Below are 23,070 nucleotides of genomic sequence, written 5' to 3'. Positions count from 1 at the left end.
GACTGAAGGATTTAAACACTGGAGAACTTTTATACCTGATTTCTTCAAGTAGATTGGAAAGTTTTTCCCTACCTCTGGAATGGGTAAACCAAACCCACTGTTTCCTAACAGTTCTCATATGAGGGCCTGAAAAGCAGTTATGAACCTCAGCTTTCCCACTGTTTCAGAGGTGTTCAGATTTGGGGTACTATCAAATAGAAGTCTATGTTCCTAATAAGACACAAGTTCTTTAGTGTAATATGGATTATATCTTGCTAGTTCAGATGTTCTACATTTACAAAGCATTTTCTGAGTAACATGAATTACTCCACAGATGAATGCAATGGTATCATTCCCACTTAATACAAAGGATGGGCACAAGTTTCTTGTCCTAAGAGGAAGCAAGTGATAAAGGCAGATGGCACGGACTGAAATTTAAATTGCAGGACAGTGGCTGTGCACTCCAATACCTTGGTCACATCCTCACTATGGAAAATTTCCTGTTTTGGAAACTCTGAACAGTGAAGCTCAGCTCAGTCACATGCAAAACCCAGTATAAGAGTCAGTGTCAGTAACACTGTGTGGGAAAAAAACACCAGAAAGGATAGGACACATCAACCAGGAATTACAAATAGTTAATGATGGTACGCTACTGCTGGCCTAGAGTCGTAAGCTATATCTACCCAAAACAAACCTTTCAGCCTGTGCTGTGCTTACATGGAAATGCTGCAGAAAAGGGCTATCTAAACAATTATAAAAAATATTGTATTTCCCAAAACAGGCCTTTTACCTTGTGCCGTGTAATCTGATTGTTTATGCATGTTGTTGTGTGGTTTGACATCCTTGTAGATAAGTGTCTTTCCATGGTCTGCAGTATCCCATTCTTCTCAAATTGGGCAATGTCATTCAAAGGATCCCAAGGTCTTAAACTTTTGAGACCAAAGGAAAGAACATCAGAAAAGCAAGAATACCACTAGGTGTGTTAAGAGCAATGCACCAATTCCACATGCATCAGGGCAGACATTCATCCCTGACAGTAACAAGACTTTCCGCAGATGCCGTGTGTGGAGTAACAGACACTTCCCTGCATACACAGTTCCTAGCAATGAATGAGGGGCTCCAGTCACCAGAGGCTTCACCCTTCATGTCACGAGAGGAGAGCACAGTTGCCAACTCTGCTTGCGCAGTGCAGAAAATCTCTGCTAAACGATTCCACACTTGATCGCAGCAATGTGGATTTATACCAATGGCACAGCAGATTTTCCATTGCCATGCCCTCAATTCCAGCTATGCCCAATTTGTATCAGGAATACGCGCTCCAAGAGAGCTCAGAAAGCAAACCCAGGGCACAGTCTGGGGAATGGTAGGACCAGAATTACAGGTCTGTAACCTCACTTGCAGCCCTGGGAACTCAAGCAGAGAGGTCTGCTCATAACCCACAACCCCGCCACTCACTCCTCGTATTTGTAGTGCCATTCGTTAGTCGTGGCATCATGCCGGAAGAGCAGCGGTTTCCATTCTGTGCCATTCTCTCTCCGCTCTCGGGCGGCATTCCTCTGCTCCTCCTCCAGCACAAATTTTTCCTGCGTTGCCTTGTGTTGATCACCTTTGTTTATTGCACTAGTAACATGCTGCCAAAGCCTACAAATAAACAAGGAAAGAAGTTAATCTGCCTTAAAAACAGCAATTTATTTTGCCAGCTGGAAACTTAGAGCAGACACTTTTCTGGTCTATTGATACTCCAGAGGACCAGTATCAGGATTACTCAACCTCAGTTTTGGCTTGCAAATTAAATGAACATCATGAGAATGGCAACAATGAATGCTGTATGTAACGATCAGGGGAACTTCCCCTTAGATAACATCACCTACAATATTCATTAAAACCTTCAGTGCTGTCTGTGTGAGTTATAAAGTAGTTATGCTCAGTTCATTGAGGTTAGTGGCATCTTTAGAGGTGATTGATATATAATGAAGAATCTGTTATCTTACTGTCCCTTTCAATCATTTAGGTTTAGAAGTCTTTGCCTTAATGTCTATCCCTGAATCAAAGGCTTTATATTTAAAATTTAGAAGCACTGGAAGATGAATGCATGTGCAAGGCTTGCAGCTGCACATGCAATGTTGTACTCCAATATAGGAACGGCAACCAGTCTGTAGGAAGTCAATTCAATCCACAAGAAATGGACATGTGGTTGTGCACACAAACTGAAAGCACTGAAGGCTTTCATTCGCACTTCATTTCAGCTGCCAGAAGATTTGTGATCTGTCATATGATGTCTCAATGAGCTTCTGGATTAAGGAGAGGATCTGCCTTTTATAAGAGAAAAAACATTACTTTCTTTTCACGATAACAAAGATGTGATAGCCCTCTCTACAGTTCCTCTAATCAGGGCATTCTAATCTTCATTTCAGATTGGATATACTTCTGAAATTAGCAGTGAGTCCTCCCAAAACATTACTGGATGGTTTAGTGATTAGAATAGGGACTGGAGATCCAGGCTGTTCCAGTATTCCCAGCTCTCCAAAACACCAGTCCTGCCTTTAAAAAAATGATTGCATTACTGCATTTCATTTGGAGCTTGCTGTGAGGCTTTTAATGTAAAAGGGGTACTGATGATTTCATTGTATTTCTATCACTGTATGCTAAAGCAAGACTCTAAAACAAGCAGCCGCTTAGATGATTAACTGGAGGCAGAAGAACACTTTCCTGTCCTTTTTGGCATATTACTCCTATGTTCTTGTGTATGAATCTTTTCTCCCAGAAATAAAGGAAAGAAACTCACTTCAAACTCAAAGTGACGGTGGGGGAGGGAGAAGCGAAAATAACAGTTTGAGGAAATAACACGGTGGCATAAAGTCAGTTCTAAGGAATGTGGTGTGTAAAGAGCGAATCCTCAAACTGAAGAACTTCAGAGGGACACAAACAAAATCACTTGACAAGGGCAAATTACTCCATCAAGACTTGCATGTGTCAGACAATGAGACCCACCATGGTGAGCTGCATAATGGTAAAGCTTCAGAGACTCTCCAGTGTATGTGAAAATAGGTGATTTTCATCACTGCAGGAAAGACTGTGCAATTCAGGCAGAACATAGCCTCAATTAGATGGTAATTTATTCACAGAAATGCCAGCAAAATAAGGAGCTCAGTGGAATGTCTGTTAGGGATCTTCAAAATTTTCCCTTCTGCCTCCTTTCCCTGGATTATTAATTTCACTGTTAATTTCTGCTGTAGCAAGGGAGTCAGCTCTGGCTGTACCCTGGTAAACAGAGAAATGGAGATTCTTTGTCTCCAATACTAAGGTTTCTCTTCTCTTTTAAAAGAATCTTCTTCAGAAGTTTAATAGAAAAACATGCTCCGGTCTCTTCTGCAACAATGGCAATTGCACCAGTGTAAGTTACAAACACAGACTTTATTGCCACTGCTGTCCAGATGAAGCTAAATGCTCATGGGGGTTTATTTTCATTCATTTCCCTTCTCTACCACAAAAAGGGGAATCTTCTTAGTGTGATGTGATGCAACACAGAAATCAGATGTCCACAGGCAGGTGGCCAATCTACTGCAGAAGAAGGCAGCAAACTGCATGTGCTGCCTTGGGATATTAACTGTTTTTGGCTAACCGTGTTGGTGAGATGCAGAAGTAGATGGTTTGAAAGAAGTGCCACATGATGTTGTTGCTCAAGGTGTTCTTGCTCAAGAACTAGCTCTGGAATGCTCTGCAACCCCCTGCGTCAGGTAGTCATTCCTTCCATTTCCTAAGTGAAGTGCCAAGACTGTACTCTCAGGTAATGTAGATTACCCTAAAAATTCTGGTGCAGACTTTATTTGAGATCTCAGCTGAGATTATGAGGCACAGTTAAACATCTCTTTAATTGCGTTCTCATAAAATTCTGTTATGTGGTTCAAAGCACTGCTCTGCTCATGCCAGGACTTTCCACATGATTCCTCCAACTAGTTTAAGAGCCTGTGGTTGAAACAACCTTTCTTAACAAGATATCTGACCTCACATTGACATCTTGCCCTTCCACAGAATGTTCCAGCAGTTTTAAGAGACCCTATTCATGTTCTCTGGACTCCAGGGAGAGTTGTTATTTTAGCAGATATTTATTATTTTTATTTATATAATAATTTATTTATATATATATATATATCAGATATTTATTATTTTAGCCTCCATCATTTCTTGGCCCAGCTTCCTGGTTATTTCAGAGCTATACTTCACAGAAATATTCCAAAGTTAATAGAGTGGAACAGAACAGGTAAATGGATGGTAATACACGCAGGCAAGGCCTTTCCAGAATCGTGCTGAGCCTTCACAGTCCTTGCTCAGTTCCAGTGGAGGAAGAAGGAGTGAGACATTTCCAGAGCTCCTTACCTTTCTGACTCAAAGTCCGTCTGCTCCTCAAATAACACAATATGGCGCTTCAGTCTCTGCCTTCGTACTTCACTAGTTGGGTTCCAGAACACTTCTACATTTCCATTTTTCAACTCATTTATATGTACTTCCCCATCCTGAGAAGAAAAACACAGTGAAATGGTTAAGGACAATCAGAAACACAAGGCAGAAAATAATCCTGACAAACGGAAGCTGAATCCGGATGATGGTCAGGATAGGGCTTGGTTAGAGGGCTTTTTTCCTCCTCTCGTCCATTAAATCTCACTTGTCATTTCCTGAAAGTTTCTAAAGTGATTGAGGAGAGACATTCCCTAAAACACTGGCTGAATTAATCAGAGAAGGACTACAAAGATATCAGGTTCCTTTTGTCAGGCTAGTGCCCAGACAAGGGTACCTATAAAAGCCCTAATACATTCTCCTTTCCCCAATACTCCTTCCAGGTACCACCCAGGATACGTAAACAAGACCCCTAGCTCCTTTTCCAGTCTTTCTTCTCTTCCTCACTTCTGAAATCTCATGCTGAGCCTACTGAAATACCATCCTTTCTAGGAAGGAAAGCTAAAGCTGAGCTCTCTTTCACATTATTTTTTCAGCTTAGTCAGCTTATTCTATTATTGCTGCTGAATTTCATTTAGCACTTCACAAAAATGCCAAAAGTCTTTCATCCTTATTCCTTGCCAATACACTTGGCAACCAACTATTAAACAGCACTTCTCTGATCTGAGGCTGGCCAGACAATCGTGCTGTGTCCCTGCTTTACTAAGCCTCTTTCCAGCCTTGCTCACAGACACAGCAATGCCATGGAGCCAGACTGAGTAGGTTGCAGAGCATATAGTGAACAGCACGACAGTGACTGCAAGTGGAAAGAATCAGACGACTACAGCTGCTGAACAGTGTGTGCATTGGTGCCATTCAGCTGCCTGGACATGGTAGGAGTGTCGTGCAAATCTTAGTTAGGTCACAGCTATTTGCTTAGCCCATCACCACCTCATTTCCTTGCATCCCAGCTGCTGCATTTCTTCCCCTGCCACGGTCCCTGATGCATGTCTGTTTTTCAAAATCCCACTGTCCATGTCTTCAGCTGTGAAACTCATTCAATTCCAAGGGTCTCTTGACCCTCCTTGAACTCTACCTCAGGGAGAGGGATCATATCATTCTGTGATTCTGTGATTTCCTCTGCCATTTCCTGAGGTGCCAATTCCAGGACAGATCTCAGGTCCCCAAAAGCCCCCCAGCTATGGATGGGAGGAGGCAGGCATTATCAAACTTCGCTATGTGCATCTCTAACAGACACATACAAGCCCTCAGCTGCAGCTTTGACTTTATTCAGGTGGGTTTCAGGTTCTCGGGCAAAGAATTAGCTTTTAAGCTGTGGGGGTCTCTGTCAGGAAACCAGACAGTGCTGGAAAAAAGCCTTCAGAGCTCAGGAAAGCAGGCCAATACTCTCAGCGGGGAGGGAGGAGAACAAACAATGTCCCTACTGCTGCACAGCAGCTACTCTTATTCACAGCATGCAACTCCAAACAGTGGCTTATGGAGCCACCCATTCAAAGCCATTTAACTTCTTTCATACATCATTCTAATTTTGTGCACCACAAACAACCAGCACAAAGACCAAGGGAGGAATAAATTATTTTCATGCTGATAAAACCCAAACATAGAAGGCTGGAAGCTGAGCAGCATGCAGCCCTGTGGCTCAGCACCCCAGGGGAGCTGCTCGATTACACGCTCTTGCGGATGGCGTTCTCAGGACCCACCACAGACAATGCGCTCCACAATCCAGCACAACTCACAGTTGCCAGAGCTCATCTGACAGGAAAGGTAGCTCAGAATGGAAAAGCTACCCAAGCACAGGAAGCAAATGTCCTTGTGCACATCCAGAATGGGCAAAACTCCCTGATTTCAAAGTGGTCATTAGCTTTTTATGTAAAAAGAGAGATTGCCTGGGGGAAGGTGTCCAGCTGTGATTCTCTAAGACCGCTCGACCAAAGGCTACACTGTGGTTAGGACCTCTGTAAAAAAGGCTTTATCCAGGCACGTTTCACCTGACCTGCTTTCAATACTTACTTCAGGGTGAGACAAATCTCATCTCAGAAGCAACAATTTCTAAGGACTGAAAAGGGACCACAGGTCAACTGTAATGAAAATACGGACATATAAATGTAGCTGAGATAAATACATAAGAATCCAGTTCAAAGCAAGGTTTCACCACTTTTGCCTCAGCTACCAGGAGTTCCCAACTAAAGCTCTAGTCTGCATCCTTCACCGTGCAACTTTATTCCTGCTGGACTCCGGCTTAAAGATGCCTTTGAGTGATGCACTTACAGAGGTTAAGCATGCAAAGGTGCTGGTTGGTCTGTGTTTTGAGCTGTCCATACAGACAGAACCTCACAGGATCTGTGTCTTTGTCCTTCACCTTATCAGCAGAGGAATAAGAGTCTTCTACCATAAAGATTTGCTGTGAAAATAACAAACTTAAAACCCCATGCCCTTCCCTGGCACTGTTGTTGCTAGAGAAGACCTGAACGCAAGGCAGAAAGAAGCCTCATGATTTTCACAATCACTCTAAGGCTAACAATCTGCCTTCTCTTGTTGACTGCCATCGGGGCCTGTCCTAAGCCTGGAACCCTAAATACAGAGCCACTGGTTTCAATGGAAATGCTCCTCACTGGTTCCAGCTTTGGCTCAGGCTCTGGAAGTGCAAGTGTTACCCGCACTGCAGGTGGATGGGACTGTGGAAGCATACGTGACCTTGAGAGGTGTGCCCTGGAAAGCTCTAACATGCCCGCGCACTCGGGGATGATGCAAGGAGGCAGGATGCGCTGGCCCTCCACCACCTCTGCTCCAAGGCAGGGAGCCTGCCAAGGGCTGCCAATCCTCCCACACACCCCGCTGCCCCTACACTTAAACTGTCAGCAACTTCTATTATCGTAAGTTACCCAGTGTCCATCGAGACTTGCTAACACTTCTTCTCCTGATTTAATCTTCCCAGAGATTTGATTAATGCTTGTGCTGCCTCCGAAGAAGGGCTGTCAGGGGAGAAAAGAAATAGAAAATATGATCAGCCTAGTGAGAACTGGAAGGGAGCCAAAGACAGTGGTGCAGCAGGGTGGAAGGAAAAGTGCAACCTGGGGAAAAGAAGAATGAATTCTAACATGGATTTTGACTATCTAGCATTGCACACTTCTCCTTTTGTCCTTTTGTTTGCAAAACTGAAAGCACTGTAGGAGCTGCAGAAGAGAAGTAAGCCTTCTGGTACTTTAATATTCAGCAGTGCAAGGCCCCACTTTCATTGCAGATTAGTTTATTGTTAACTAGTTATCAGGATAAATGAACACAGGCGAGTTTTTCCCATCATCCACAATTGCATTACAGTTTGCACCATTTTACTTGCAGCCTTGTCCAAAGAAAGGCAGCAGCAGTAATGTAGTTGGTGACTTTTCCTGCTTATGGGACAGCAACAGCAGTGTGGCACTGCTTATGGCTGCATCTGTGTAAAGTCTCCAGTGTGAAGAAGCTATTGTCAGCAGCGAACAAAAAAAGAAAAAAGGGTATTTCCAGAGTCAAGGAAAAGATTCTCAGAACAATGGAAAATTCCCCTCACCTTCTGCCTGCCAAACACAGGAAACAGCGATCGTGTGACTAGTTCTTCCAATTCCTACCACACAATATTTCTTCAGACATTTTAGCTGCTGCTTTCAATAATGTTGTGAAAATGAATTATTATTTTTTTAATAACAAAATACAATCAAATCTATGGCAAACACCACGGAAAAAGAAATTACAAGCATTTCAAGAACCAATGTACATAATCCAGTAGAGTATGGGTATATATCCAAGTTAATACCAAAACTATGGGGTTTACGTTCAACTGCTCACAATTCTACTGAAAATGGTGGATAATAAATACTCGAAGCAGAGCATGTAATTAAGATACGGGGACCTCTCTGCATTATGTCTGCACTAAGCATCTTATTTTCAATCCAGAAAATAATGGTTTGCATTTTAAGTGCTGAAGTTGCTTGTAGATTTGAGATGACACTGACTAAATACTCCATCAGCCTCAGTACTGTATGGGAACTATGGGAAGTACAGGCTGTAAAGACAAGGACATGGGGAAACAGTTTACTTTGTAAAGGCAAATAAAGACAGAAAAAATTTATTGCTTTCAGAAAAACGTGATCTGCAAAAGACTCCCCTACGTCCCATAATTTCTCACATTTATGTCAGCTAATGCTGCAACTATAAAATCCTCCATGCTCTCAGTTTGCCATGTTTCATTTTATGCACAGGCAAGAATTTTTTGGAACAGAAGAGGAACGGATGCTCCTTAAAAAGCAAGTTAGCTGTCCAGGAAAAGATACAGGTCATAATTTTCTCTCCCAAGTTTTAACATGGCTGAAGGAATGTCTAAAGACATCTCTGTTTTATCTGCACACCTTAAGTTTGCATTACCAAGGTTTTCTATGGGAGAAAACTGCTATGTGAACAAGTCAGTACAAGGCAATGACAGTGCAGGTCTTGAGCATGATAGCCACTCCAAATCAGATGGCCGAAAATGGGCTGTTAACCTACCATCGAGGCAAGGTCCTGTAGCCTTAAGAAACACAAGGTTCAGTTCATTTTAACACCTGCTAGGTATGGGTATGTATGTGACAGTTAACTTGAGAGCAACCTTGAAGATTCACATCACGACTTGTCTTGAAGTACTCTGCACACCTCATTGTACTTTGCAAGCAAAAATAATGTTACCTTCTGAAACAGAAGCCACATTGTCATTGCCAGAATTTCAGAAGAGAGTCTGGCCAACAGCCAGCTGGCAGTGAACAAGCTGTGTGTAACTCAGGCTTAGGAGTTGGGTTCCGTCAAATTGCACCAGGCAAGACTGACTGTGGGATGACGCCTCCTCTGGAGTTAGGCCACCCCAGGGTGGGGGTACAGAAATAATGTGGTGTATATGCCCATGTCTTGTCTGGTGTACAGGGGCAAGCCTGCGATCCACTCAAAAGGGAAGCATGATGTCTCTTACCTTTAGCTTGAATTCCAGTTCTGCCCTGTGGTTTGTTTTCTCACAGTCAATGGTAACTTTCCCTCCAAGCTCCATTGTCATGGTACCATATAAAATTCCTGAAAGGGGAAAAAAACAAGAGAACTAAGAGAGGCCCTAGTTGAAGTGCTTTTTTCTGAACTCAAATTAGTCCCACTGATATGCTGTGAAATCTGGTACTTGGCTTAACATTTTGAGAAGATGGAAACCAAAGTTTCCAGGACATGTGTGTTTACTCTAAGCATGAAGAATCGTCCTGAGTCTGTATTGCTCATATACTACACCAGCTGAGCAACAGCTTGACTCATGGGTACTGATAGAACATATGAAGCAAGCTGAAATTGAGACAGCACAAATTGAAAAGGGTTGTGCACAGTAATTTCATTTATGCTAGTGCTTGAACAGACCTAGCTGCCTCTCACAGGGTGGATGGGGCAGAGAGGAGCTGTAATAGGATTCAGCAGAATCTGGGGGACTAGCAGTTGTGTAGGGAGCTCCTTTTTACACATGCTTACCGTTTTCTGGAAAGGTCATTTGCAGAAAAAAACGACTCAACAACAGAAAGATTTACACACAGGAAAAGTTCACAGAGAGTATGATTTACAGAAGTTACTGGTTCAGGTAGCTAGACCTCCCATAAAGATTAACTTATCGGTCAATGTGCCAAAATGAAAAATATGCAAAAAGCAAAATGGGATCAAACTGTTGCAGGAGTGATTTTATTACTTTGGTTCCAATGCCACCAAGGCTTAGCTTTCTAAGGAGAAATGCAGTTACTGCAGTGAATCAACTGGCAGCCATCCCAGGGGCTTCAGTGCATACCCAGATCAACAGAGCTGTGCCAGTATTGTACCCGCACACAACAGCAAGCACCAGCCTCATGGAAGCAGCTGGTACACTGAGGAATATCACAGTTTCATTAACAAAGAAATCAGAAGTCAAGTCAGGAATTTTTCATCCTTTATTCTTAAAAAGTCAGAAAACATATTAAACAATTTTTGTCATTAGAAGAACTTTACATCCTCAGAAGCTCATGAACTCTTACTTTTTCCATCTTCATTCTACCTGCAGTGCATATATGGAGTATTTTTAGTTTCTATGTAGTGCTAGAACTAACTTAGCATGGGCCTAATTCTGTCCTCAGCTCTGTACAAACAAAGCAAAAATACTTCAGTTAGTATTACTGCTCGTCTACTGACTCCTATGACTCACATACAGAACAGATGCTTCCTGGAAATGCCAGTCCCTGCAGTTTGAGGTGTTCGAGTGGAAAGAAGAGCCAGTGCAAAGTTAAGTCAGTAAGATTAAATTATTACTACATTATTCTTTCTGCTTGCTTCCTATGCGAACAGTCACATCTTACCTTTACAGTGGGCATATGGCATAGTAATGACATAATCTTCCCCCCTGTTTAGAAACATAAGCTTTGCCTTCCCATCCAACAATGCAGAAAGTGAGTTACCTGAAATTTAAAGGAACAAATACATGTATATTAAAATGCTCATTATGCATGGTCACTCATCTTATCCTACTTTAGAAAAACATTTACGTTTAAATGTAGGACACTAATGAAAGAAGAGATATGAAACAGCAATAATTCAGGACCTGGCAAATCATTACCACTGAAGGCAAGCAGTTCTAATAAACTCTGCTGCATGACTTTCATTTGCTCTGGCATTCGGCCCCTGTTGCAGAAAGGGCAGTAGATTAAGTAAGCCATTAGTGGGATGCACTAATGAAAGCAGTTCCAATGCTTTAGAGCTTTTCCAGGTGTTTCTGTTCTCACAATTTCTCTAATTGTGTAGGATCCCAAATAACAAATTAATTTGCCAGAAAGACAGAAATGACAAGTGTTTCAACAGATACAGCTACAAGAAGACAGTACTTAAGAGGTGTCTGACTAAACAGAAAAAGAATTTTAAACAGCAACACTGTTTCAGAGCCTGTCGTTCTGCTGTCCTTCTGGAGGACATCAAGGTTAAAAGATCTGAAGCCACTTTGAAGCTCTAGGTTTCAACTCTTACAAATCTGTGAGCTAAATAAATCAAGCAGTTACATTTATATGGAGACTGTTGCAGAAGTCATCTGGATAATCAGATAGCTATAAAATGCCTCATCTGTGAGCATATGGAAAATATCTTGACAACTAATTGTCCACACATCCTCATAAACCTTCACCTTCTGAAAACCAGGTTTTTAAAGGGCTCAAGATTTCTGATTATTATTAATTTTAAGCAAACATTAGTGTGATCTCCCACTGAAATGGTGAAAATGGGGAAAACCCAGGAGAGCCCAAACAAGGGATTAAGGCATCCCGGTGGTAGATGCTCTAAGCATTTTTTGTTCTTAACTCTGAGCACACTGAGGAGTGACTGAAAAACAAAAACGATTTCACAATGGAAGGTGCCTAGACTTAATGTCTTACCATAAAACTTGGACCTAGCAAGAATGCTTCCAGTAATGCAAAATCCATCCTTCCTATTGCTGACGTGAAAAGCTGACACTGGTGGATGATGAGAGACCTAGAGAAAAAACAAACAAACAAAAAAAACATACAGAGACATTTACAGCAGTCTTTACAAGTTAAGCAGCATGAAGGATGAAACAGCATCCTTACGAGGTTGTGCACAGGCCATCTGGAAGGTGCAAAACAGAGGCCACAAAACTGAACAGAGTCCTCTAAGCCCCATTCATACCATTAATCTCAATGTTAAAGAAGGCAATGTTATATATTAGAGACAGAGTTCCTGTAAAACCCTTCTATAACAGGCCACATTTTCTTTTCCTTGTGCATTTGTGCATCTGTGCACTTAAGATCATTTTATGGTTACATGTACACATGCCGGATCTTTAACACAATAAATGACCCTGTTGAACTTTTGGGCAGCATCTGAATAACCTCCATAAAATGGATGTAGTTGCTGAAATAAAGTAAAACAAAAGAAAATTTTTTTAAAATACATTCTTTGCTTAAATGTGGAAAAAAAAACAATGTATGGGAAACAAGGAGACCCTGTACCAAAGTCCATGCGGTCCTCAGATTCCTTTATTAACTGTAAATCTCAAACTAAATTTTGTCAGGCTGGTTTGCTTGTGAGCTCTGCCTGTCATTTATCCCCAAAGATATGGAAATAGACCTTCAATTTACTTTGATTAAGATCATTATGGAATGTTTAGAAATAAAGGAAGGCAGGATTTGATTATCTATTTTATGCCCCTTTTGACAGAGGCAACACAAACCACAACATTCTCTTAAAAAACAAACAAACAAACAAACAAAAAAACCAACAAAAAAAACCAGGAAAGCAGGTTTCTGTGGCAAAGGTCTTCACTGAAGAGATTAATGTTATATATGGGACACCTGCCAAAGCTCAAGGTAATTTTGGTAAATCTAAAGAGAAAAAAGATCAGCAGCTAGTTTTTTCCATGTCCCACTCTGATGTTTAAACAAAACTTCAAGTTACTCTCACAGGGTGACATAAGGAGCATGTTCCTATGCAGGGAGGTGTAAACGGGCTGCTGCTTGCAGCACTTGAACATCCAAATAATGTGACTTACCTGTTCTGCTATGTAAAAAGTGTGACTGTTTGTCTGAGGGTGAAACCAACAGCAGCGAAATGTCTCTCCAAGAATAGGGTTGTATGGCTTTTTTATTCCCTGAAAAAAAGAAAGCAACCAAAACCTGCTACAAATCTGCAAGTCAACTTGACAGACACAGCCACAAAACAATGTAGTAATTTTCTTCCTTATGTTAGATCAAGTCAACTACAAGAATCAAAGCCCAAGAACTGGTTACGTATATCCTCCTGCTCTAATCTCTTCACCCAAACCATGGATTCATCTGCAATTCAGCCAGCTTCATCTCTGATACTGCCCAATCAAAGCTGTACAAGATGGTCATACTTTATTATTTCTGTTACTATATGCAGCAGGTACACACTTCTGTGGAAACATGACACTAAGATACTGAAAAGCTAAAGAAGAGACCTGCTTTCAGTGAGGTAAAACCTCTGCATCCAAGGACTTAATAATTATTGATAACAACTTTTGTCTTCTAAATGTCCAGTGCAAAAGCTCTTAGGTTAACCAACACTATTTGGCACCCGATATTCACTCCCAAACCAAATACAACTTCGGTTTTGAAAATAATTGTCACAATATTCTGAACAACAGAAGAGGTAAACTGTTAAAGGAAAGGCAGTAAAGAAATACACAACCACAGCAGAAGTTTCCAATGTCCATTAGAACCCCAACCACAAGCATTCTCTCACCTTTGGCTTCTTGTAGAAGCCGGACAGATACCACCTCAAAACCTGCTTAATTCGACTGTATGGATCATCTTCAAGAACAGCCCTGCAGAACAGAACATAAAATGTTTTCTCACATGCTCTTTATACTGTTTACACATCATATTCATTTTATACCAGTACAATGATCTTAATTTTAACAGTACTTCCCCAGTACTAAAGGGATGTAATTTCTGTACTGCTGCCAGTGAAAAAGCTGTCTGCCAGCAGTGACTGTTTTTTAGTAATGTACATTGTAAAACACACACATAAATGCTTAAAAAGTGACCTAATTCCTGCAAAAAGCCTAATAAAGTCTCTGGAGTGCATAAGGTTTGATTGGATATACCTCCAAGTATGTTAATGTGGGACTGACACTAGTTACTGCTAATAGTACAGTGTAAGTAGTAAAAATAACATTAATCCCACCAAAATCAAAAACAATTCTATTTTTCTTTCCTTTTCTTTGTTTTCACCTTCCTTAAAAGATGCTTAAAGCTGCCGTGCTGCATGGCCTTTTTCAGTCCTTTGAGATTTCATAGAATAATTTAGGTTGGAAGGGGCTTCTCAGGGCTGTCTCATCCAACCTTCCTCCGCTCAAAGATGATGTGGGAAGTAAACATAGAGTTCCTGGCATTTCCAACCATTTAGTCAGATTTGAAAATCCACTTGCTTAAGTTCTTGCAAAATCCATTTAAAAGGAGCAACCACATCACAAAGAGGCTTATTAAAGAAGAACTTCAAATCCCTTAAAGCTTTTTTCACATCTCAGCACTGAGGAGAACCATTTCTTTAACTTCAGATTTCAAACATACCACAAACTAAACTTGAAAATACCACGACTCTAAAATTATCCAGAGGCAGCAGAATAAACTTGAGTAACTAGTGCTGATATTTGAATAATGCACACACTGGTTTTAAAATACACCAAACATATCTCATTGAGAAAGATGGTCCTATTTGCAAGCAGAACATTTTCTATTTTCTACTGTTGTGCTCCCTGCAGGTCTCTCCGCTCAACTGTGTTAAAAGGTGTTTTTAAATAATCATCCAAAATAATTATGCTGCTTTTGGGACAGAAGAGCTTGCTGATTCCACTGTTTGTTCTCTGTCCTATACTCCTTTGTACATAACTACACCAGAAGGTGGCACAACTCTGTTCTGAGCTGCTCAAAGGAATGAGCCAAATCCCCATCAGTTCCAGCCTGTGCTGGAAAGGACATGTGTGTGCAAAGGCAGCTTTGTCTGGAGCTTAATTGTTTTCCCTGCTTCCTTGCCCTTCAGGGGCAGCAGTTCATCTGAAAAGGTCCCTGCAGCTGGAGCCTGGATTGATTTACATTGAATCCCAGTGACCTGAGTGTTATTTGGGAGCCTTTTGAGCACACCTCAGCCAGCACCAGGGTCATGCTTTAACACTTTTTCACACTAGTAAGAGACGTGCCCATGTTAGGCATGCTCTGTATGCTGCTTACTGGGAGAGCAGGTCGGCATGATAGTAGTAATCAGAGAGCTTGTTCAGGAATGAGCGTGGTTCCAGGATGAAGGTGGGCAGCACCACCCGTGACAGGTCCATGCCGGGTCGCAGCTGCTTCAGCAGGATCCACATCAGGCTCTTGTTCTCCTCAGAGACGGTTTCTGTTTGAGACGATTCACCTGTCTACAACCGGAAATACAAGAAGCATACAAGAAACTCCTCTCAGGCCCATCCTCAGCAAGTGAGAGACTGTAAGATTTACTAGTACACACATAGAAAATATTAGGAGATAAATGAGTAATCAACAAAGAACTGAAGCAGTCCTTCAAGTTCAAAACAGGACAAACTGATAGTTAAGGCACTGCAAAGGGCCCACTGCCAGATTGTGTGCACAGACTACAGCTCCCCCAGTGCTGTGTAGCGCCCTTTGCAGCAGAAGCACAGTAACAGTAAAAAAAAAAAAAAAAAATATCCAGGCAATACATTGTGGTTTCATCTGTAACTGTGTAGCTCCTCCATGTTCAATGGAAATACATGAGGTATAATATGGTGGAATGGGCCCTTCCAATCCACTGGAGAAAGAAAATGAAATTTTGAAACATGAATGTTGTTTTAATGTAGATGTTGGTTTTCTAGACTTTTGTCTAACACCCATTGTAGGCATCAGAATTTAACAATGAAAGAGAATACTTATAATTAGGCTTCCTATTGGTTTTAGGCAAGAGATTTTTATCAGAAGAAGGGCACAGTTCCATTCAGCTCCATTTCTGGAATGCATTCTGGTTCAGGAGAGGACACGTAGCATACCCCAACAGGCTTTGCAGATGGTATATATCACTAAACACTCATTTTCACCACCTGAGCATCCTCAGCACCACCTTTTTGGGTCCTAATCAGCCCTTTTACTCATCATGCACAACTTGTGAGTAGGCCTGTAGGCTTGTAGGCTGGGGAGAATTTCAGACTGAGGAACACCACAGCTCTTTTCATTTCATTGCTTTTCCCTGTACCATTCTTGTGACAGTCTGATGCAATACACAGCTCGAATCTCCAAGAAGTGGAAATCATTTTAAGAATGTAATACCACAGCGTCCTCTAGGGGTTACAATATGTTTCAAGTGTGCATGTACTGGCAATATAAATTAATGCCATGTTGAAATTGCTGTAAAAGGTGTTACTCAGAATGAGTAACTGCACAAGGGATGGATGAAGAGGGATGAAAAAGGACAGGCAGGGGTGTGAGAGTAATTTCAGGTCGTTTCTGTTTGCATTCCCATCAAATACCTCACCCTCAATACTCCTTTTTTAAGCTAGGTATAACTAAAATATATTTAAAATAAGTTTCGTCACTTTTGTTACCAGTTTACCTACTGAGGAGGTGTCTTTTTTACATTCTAGGCTCAGTTTTGCAGTATCAAAGTCCTTCTGACACCTGCCTCTGCCTCCATGTTCCTACTGCAAACAGGGCAAGGCATCCACACAGATGCACAAGCACATGCCTTTTTAATGCATACAGATGCACATACGTATGCGCACACATTTCAAATGTGCTTTCAAAGCAAATTTAACAGTGATGGTTTGCATCTGTGATCTGCAAATCTGAACTGTATACAGAGGGACAGAGGCAATTTCAGTTTAAGAAGCCAGTTAATGTTATTAACTGGCATGTGTTTACCTTGATCCATCTGAGCCCGCAGCTTATAGCAAACTACATCACTGTCTACAATTTACTTTTCTTTATGTTACTGTTACCATTGGAATAAGAATTAACAGCCAATCTCATCTGTATGTCTCAGGGGACAACAGTCCCACCTTGTAGCAAACAACAGAAATCTAGTAAAACCCCTAATGGTCAAGGCTGCACGGGAACTCCTTTTGAAAGCTCACTGGAGTTACTCCGCCTGAACAAACACCCTAGCTTTATTTTACATTATCCAGTATCACTCTCTTCTGTGGAAATGTAGTCCTTCCTTTTTGATTTGTACTGCACTGTTTTTATTTTTATGGAAAACTGCAGAGTCTTCTTTCATTCACACAGACACCACTGCTGCCTTTTAGGTTTGATTGAACACCAAAGTATCCATCTGCTCTACTACTCTTTCTAGGACAAGTTTTCAAGTGGCAAAAGGTCATTTCAGAATAAAGAGCTGAGAGAAATTAGGCTTGCCTTTGTTTTGGTGTTGCCAAATGTTGTTTGGTTCCTCCACTGTATTCAAAGTTCCCTGTTTGAACCCAGTCACCATTTGCTATGTGTCTGGGTGGGATTTGAGGGCAGAGATGTACAAAAGGATTTTTTTTTCATTTTTTTGGATGCCTGTAGACAACAGTTCTGTTTCTAAGCACAATTTTTACAGCAGGGCCTTGCACCTCACCCTGACATCTGAAATCCCAGCAAACGCATGCAGTTAAGAAACATCTTTCCAGCAAAGTGATTTTCTTTGAAGCATCAACAAGACTTCAGCTTCCTCTTTGAAAGCAATAAGCAAGGGAGTGTTCTGAGCCCTCCCGGTGCAGGAGTACAGCGCTTCTCTGCTGCTTACCCGGACTGACTCTCACCCAACAGTGGGTGCCCCCAGTTGCTCTGCAGCTGCCTTATTCAGAGGTGTCACAGTGACATCCAGCTAACAAAGGCTCTTACACGGAACAGAAATGCATCCTTCTGCTGTTAAGTGACATGAGAAATAGCTTTTCTACAAGAAATGGCCCTTAAGGAATCAAGTGGCTCAAATGCTCCATTAGGACACACAGAAAGGATGTTCCATGCATAATGAAAAAAGGAAAGGATCATATTTTGTATCATGCAAGGACTGAGCATCTTAATTGACCAGGACACATGCCCAGAATAATAATTCCCCCTCCTGCTGGCTCCACAAAGCCCTGTGCCAATGCTATGCGGCTCTTTACTGCAATAACTGGTTAAAGCAATCGCTGATGCTGGACACATGCCAAAGCAAAGTAGCAGAGCTGCTGTTCATAATGCATAATTATTAGAACACATGATAATTCAACATAATTTAGCAGAAAGCTGTACATTGCTCTGTCTGTCTGTAAAACACTGGAACCCACAAAGCTGATTCTTAGCTGCCATGCATCTAAAAGGCTGGATGACAAATACTATGAACAGAGACATTTCAACAGGAACAGGCAGTGATTAAAATGTTTTTATGTGTTTTTGCTTTTTTCCCATTACCTCCCCAAATTCCTCATAGATCTGTTCAACATAAGTCGTCCCTTTCCTTCCTGGAGAAACCTCTCCATGGATTTCTGACTGATCGCTTTCGCTTTCATTTGTCTTCCGGCTGTTCTCATGCGTTTCATTCTCCGACTCTTCCACGTTGTCTCTCTCAGACTTGTCCGAAAAAGCATCATTTTCCAAGTGGTGGTGGTTCTCCAGGGCTGATTCATTCAAACTGAAACACACAGTTCATTGCTCACTTCAATTTGATTTACAGATGTAGATTACTTCAGGCCTTTTGGATAAGGTAAAAGCACCCCCAAGGACTCAAAATAGGGTTTGCAGCCCAGGAGAGCCCAAGACATTGATTTCCTGAATAGCAGGTTTTCATCACAGAAACAGCGAGATATTTTCAACCAAAATTCTCTCCTCCAAATGTCACTTTGCAAAATCTGCCATCAAGCTCTACTTACTCACCCTTACACAGAATTTCCACTGGCTCCAGATGGGAGCCCACACACCAAAGGGATACAGAGCACCCACTAAGAACTGTACACTGCTATTATAGAAGTGTGATCAGGAGAGATTTTTCCCTTTACAGAAACAAATCAGAGGAATGTAGAATATGGGAAAAATATGAAGTTACGCAATACTTTCCCTTTTCAGTATTACTGCTACTTTATTTCAACAGATGGCGGTCTTAAGTCAGCCCTACATTAGAAAAGGAAAATTTAAATATCAATAGAAGCAAGGATTTTCACAAAAATACACACACAAACTAACGTGGGGAATGTACTGTCCCCAAATAATGTAAGAACTCAGTTCAAAGCATGCACTGAATGACAACACATAACAAGAACACCCAGACTATAGCAGCATAAAAAAGCATAGGAGTAGTAGTAAATTGCATATTCAGCAATCCAGACTTTACAGAATCAGGGGAAAGCCAAAAATTTTTTCTCAAGTAGCTGGTAGCACCTTCATTTGAAAAAGCAAATGGAGGTTGTACAACAAGTAACAAATATGATTAGATGGGGCAGAGGTCAGCCCTGAGAAGTATTCACTAAATGTCTGTTTCTTCAAGGGGAATTTACCATGGGATTCAGCTTTCCCTATTCATACGTCTTTGCACACGTCACCTCTTTCATAGCTTAGTCCAGCTCTCAGTTGCTGCTCACATCTTCCTCTGAAAAATTCTTACCCAAGTCCTCATGCTAAGTTGCTCCTGGCTGGAAAAATAAGAAAAGATTTCCAGCATTTACAAGGAGTTTAGAGAATCTAACTGGGCCCCAGATCTGGAAGAGTTTTGTTGGTTTAGTCCACCTCCCTCTCAAAGCAAGTTTGCTCTTCTCAGTGCATGAGAGTGCTTTGTCAAGCTTTAAATTTCTCTGTGTCAGAGCTTTTCTCAGGTCATTCTGGGCATATTCCAGTTTTGGCTATAGATTAATGCTGGAAGTTACCATCCCTCGTTCCCTGCTCCCTGGTTTTTGTTTCTTAGTTTTAAGACGAATAGGCATTAGTAGTTAGAGCCAGACTTTAAAAAAATCAAACCAGAAAGGAGTAAGAACAGAGAACTGGCATCAGCTTTTCAAAAGATCTCAACTTCCAAATATGCACTTAAATAAGCTCCTGATTTTTACCACGCAAAGCAAGCCACATTGTGGTAATCACAGCTCAGTTTCCAGAGAAGCCCAGCAGGCTGAGCTCTTTTGAAACTGTCATGTACAGCTTTTTGTGCCTTTACAAAATCTTTCTTTTAACTCCACTTGCGTATGTATGTATGTATGCATATATGTCTGTGTGTGTGTATGTGTATATATATAAACTACAGGGTTTTCAGTTTTCAGTTTCACTGTAAAATAAACCTACAGTCATAAATTGGAGTCAATGACACATACACTCCAGTCCTAATAACTTGCTATTAGACATTACATATCTCCATTGTTCTAGTGACAGGATCTCATTTCTTTGTTTTAAATAGCGACCACCAAGTGTAAAGACTGATAACCAAATACACTGGATATTGTATTTGCATATGCTATTGCATAGCATATGCATGAGTTTAAGGCAATAAAGGAGAAAAAAGGTGAGAAGAGAGCTGTCAAGAGCAATTATCCTATGACTCCTCAGCACAGATACTTCCTGGATGGTAGGGCATGTATTACTTGCTGACTGTTCAAAGATCTAATTTATTTCTTCATTTTTCAATGATCAGTTAAATATGTGAGTGTTTGTACGTGGTTGCTATGCTTTCTCACCTAGTGAAGGGTTTTCTCTATGGGTTATACACATTTCAAAGAAAAGCTCATTCTAAGACTTACAGTTCACAGCTGAGAAATAGCATGTTTCTATTTCACATTTGTAAGAAGAACAGGAGTTTTAAAGTTTCACCTCCCTCACACTTGCAAGATATTTGAAGTTTCATAGGTGCAATTGACTGTCTTAGTCATTTTTACTCTAAGTTTACTCCAAAGGGGAACTAACTGATAGGAAATCCCACTCGACTGTGCACGATTACCCACCAGCCACAAACAAAGCAAGACTTAACACATCCAGAGCAGAGGAGCTGATCTGGGGAATCAAAAAGAAAACAGATGCTCCTTATTCTGAGTTACAAATTTGAGACGTTGAAGATGTTGAAGGAGCCTGTCTCTTCCATTCCTCCAAACAGAATCATCAGTAAATATGTAGAATATGCTAAAAAGAAAAAACAATCCATGAGCTTGAACTAAAACCAATGTAAAGACTTCCCAGAGTCTTCCAATGGGATTTGGACCAGGCTTGAAAAGCTAGGAAGGGAATGACTAAACGTCAACAGCAGATTTCCATTTACTCATGAACATGAGTAAGTTGCAACTTTTCATGGCTAACTTACTGTTTCAGCATATCGGATCTGTCTTGTACCAGTGCTTTACTCTCTAGGGAGTTCCTGGAAATGTCAGTGACCATGACTTCTTTGGGTTTGATACTGCTCTTCTACAAAGGGCAAAGAAAACCAAAAAACTTTGGCTCTTGTCAAACCAGGAAGCAAGCCAGATTCCTGGGGTTGCTGGACATGGAAGCAACAAGAAATAAAGCTTCATATCAGGAGTGCCTAGTGCCCTAAAGCCCTCTTGTCTAAAAATCACAGATTTGCAGAGTACTTTAGCTTTTGATTCAGAAGCACACTTGCACAGTTCTCTCCCTCTCAATTTTTATATGCTACTAAAGACATAGATTTCAAAATCACTGTATAATCTTGACTTCTCTCCCAGCAGGAAGGGAGCAAAGCAGCCAGCAGACAAATGCAACTTTGGCTCAAGGGAAGATTTGCCTTTGCCAACTCCCTTGGGTTTTGTTCTCCCTGTAATATCCATCATCTCCCTTTCTTTTTCTTTTTCTTTTCTTGACAGAGTAGCTTGGCTAATTTGAAGATAGAGTTAAATGTAATTAACTGGCCCCCTAACAACAGCGTGCCAATTTAATTGGTATGACTCCCTGTAGGGAAGGCATTTAATTAGAATGATTGAATCCCTGTGAGGAAGCCACTGTCAGTGACAAACCAAAAACCCTTTGCTCAGCACTTACACAGTTTTGGTTTTATATTCTCCCTTGTTTAAATGTGCTTTACTACTCCAGGGACAACAGAAAGTCATTCCCCTCTCCCACAACCATCAAACTCCCCTGAGTTGTAAGCACTGGGGAAAGTCTGGCTACACATTAAAACCTGTGGTAGAACTCAGAAAGGAGAGTGAATTGTCCAGATGCTGAACCCCCAGCTTGAACCAGATTCAACAAAACTCTGAGCTTGTCAGAAAAATCTGGTTCCAGTTGTGGGTACTCTGCCCTGCTGAAAACTCTGCCACGCGTACTATTACTGAGCCCCATTCAAAAAAGCATTTAATGCTGAACAACTAAGCAGTGAAGCAGAGACATCATTTAAGTGTTGTTTATGTATCATATGTTAGAGAAGAAATACTTTAAATACATTTTTAAATCTATCTTCTACACTTTCCATTTTCAGTAGCAACGGGTCTGCCTGAATGTTCTCAGTGTCACAGGCTCCATTTTAGTATTAGATTTCTACACACACATCCATTAGCTAAAGAACAAGTCCAGTGCATTCCCAGATTCATTGTCACAGTGAGCCCAGTCGTAAGAGACTCTCTTTGGAAGAAAGGAAGTAAAGTATTACAGAAGAAGCCCAAGAACAACAGAAGAATTTGCTCAAGTACTAGAGCAACGTACACACCCTAGTAACACATCAGATTTCCTTCTCTTCTCCATCACTCTTCAGTAAAGTTCTTCTTCAAATCCTAGCTAAAAAACAAACAGCAGGACTGGAGAATGCACACTGGGAATACCAGAGCTTTTCAGAGCAAGAGGCAGACCAAAGTTGCTGCCATCCAACTTTGGTCCCAAGGGACAGGAGACACATCCACACTCTGCAGAGGACTCAGATTCCTACTGTTGTTATACTTGTAAGAGAGCCAAAGAAAACAACCCAAACGTGAGGTCCCACTGTGCTAGGCATCATCCATGCAGACTGCAAGAACTGCTACCCTAAAAACTGTCTGACCAATGGTGCATTGCCGTGAGCCCTGAAAGTCACATTCCTATCAGCAGAACTAGAAGTAGACACAACTTCTTCTAGATCCCACTCCAAGGGCCAAGTGTCTATATCAGAGGGATTTTTGAGGTTGCCTATTTAGCTATAAGCCACAGATAAAGC

The 23,070-nt window shown here is 41.3% G+C and overlaps 1 protein-coding gene across 7 annotated transcripts in view; it reads right to left on the bottom strand.

Moving 5' to 3' along the window:
• Positions 1-23,070, bottom strand: part of OSBPL5 (oxysterol binding protein like 5) — a 170,491-nt gene that overhangs the window by 3,599 nt on the left and 143,822 nt on the right. For all 7 annotated transcript variants that reach the window (XM_066998916.1, XM_066998913.1, XM_066998912.1 and 4 more), the window contains exons 9-19: positions 18,375-18,594; positions 15,183-15,367; positions 13,696-13,777; positions 12,983-13,081; positions 11,850-11,946; positions 10,788-10,886; positions 9,407-9,504; positions 7,317-7,406; positions 4,357-4,493; positions 1,435-1,620; positions 770-908 (exon numbers count right to left, since the gene is read on the bottom strand). In XM_066998916.1, the coding sequence (XP_066855017.1) occupies positions 770-908; positions 1,435-1,620; positions 4,357-4,493; positions 7,317-7,406; positions 9,407-9,504; positions 10,788-10,886; positions 11,850-11,946; positions 12,983-13,081; positions 13,696-13,777; positions 15,183-15,367; positions 18,375-18,594 (1,432 nt within the window). The remainder of the gene's footprint in view (positions 1-769; positions 909-1,434; positions 1,621-4,356; positions 4,494-7,316; positions 7,407-9,406; positions 9,505-10,787; positions 10,887-11,849; positions 11,947-12,982; positions 13,082-13,695; positions 13,778-15,182; positions 15,368-18,374; positions 18,595-23,070) is intronic.

The sequence above is a fragment of the Anser cygnoides genome, chromosome 5 (genome assembly GCF_040182565.1).
Source record: "Anser cygnoides isolate HZ-2024a breed goose chromosome 5, Taihu_goose_T2T_genome, whole genome shotgun sequence".
Taxonomy (NCBI): domain Eukaryota; kingdom Metazoa; phylum Chordata; class Aves; order Anseriformes; family Anatidae; genus Anser; species Anser cygnoides.
Note: the sequence above shows the minus strand (reverse complement) of the source record. Positions and strands in the feature narration are given on the sequence as shown.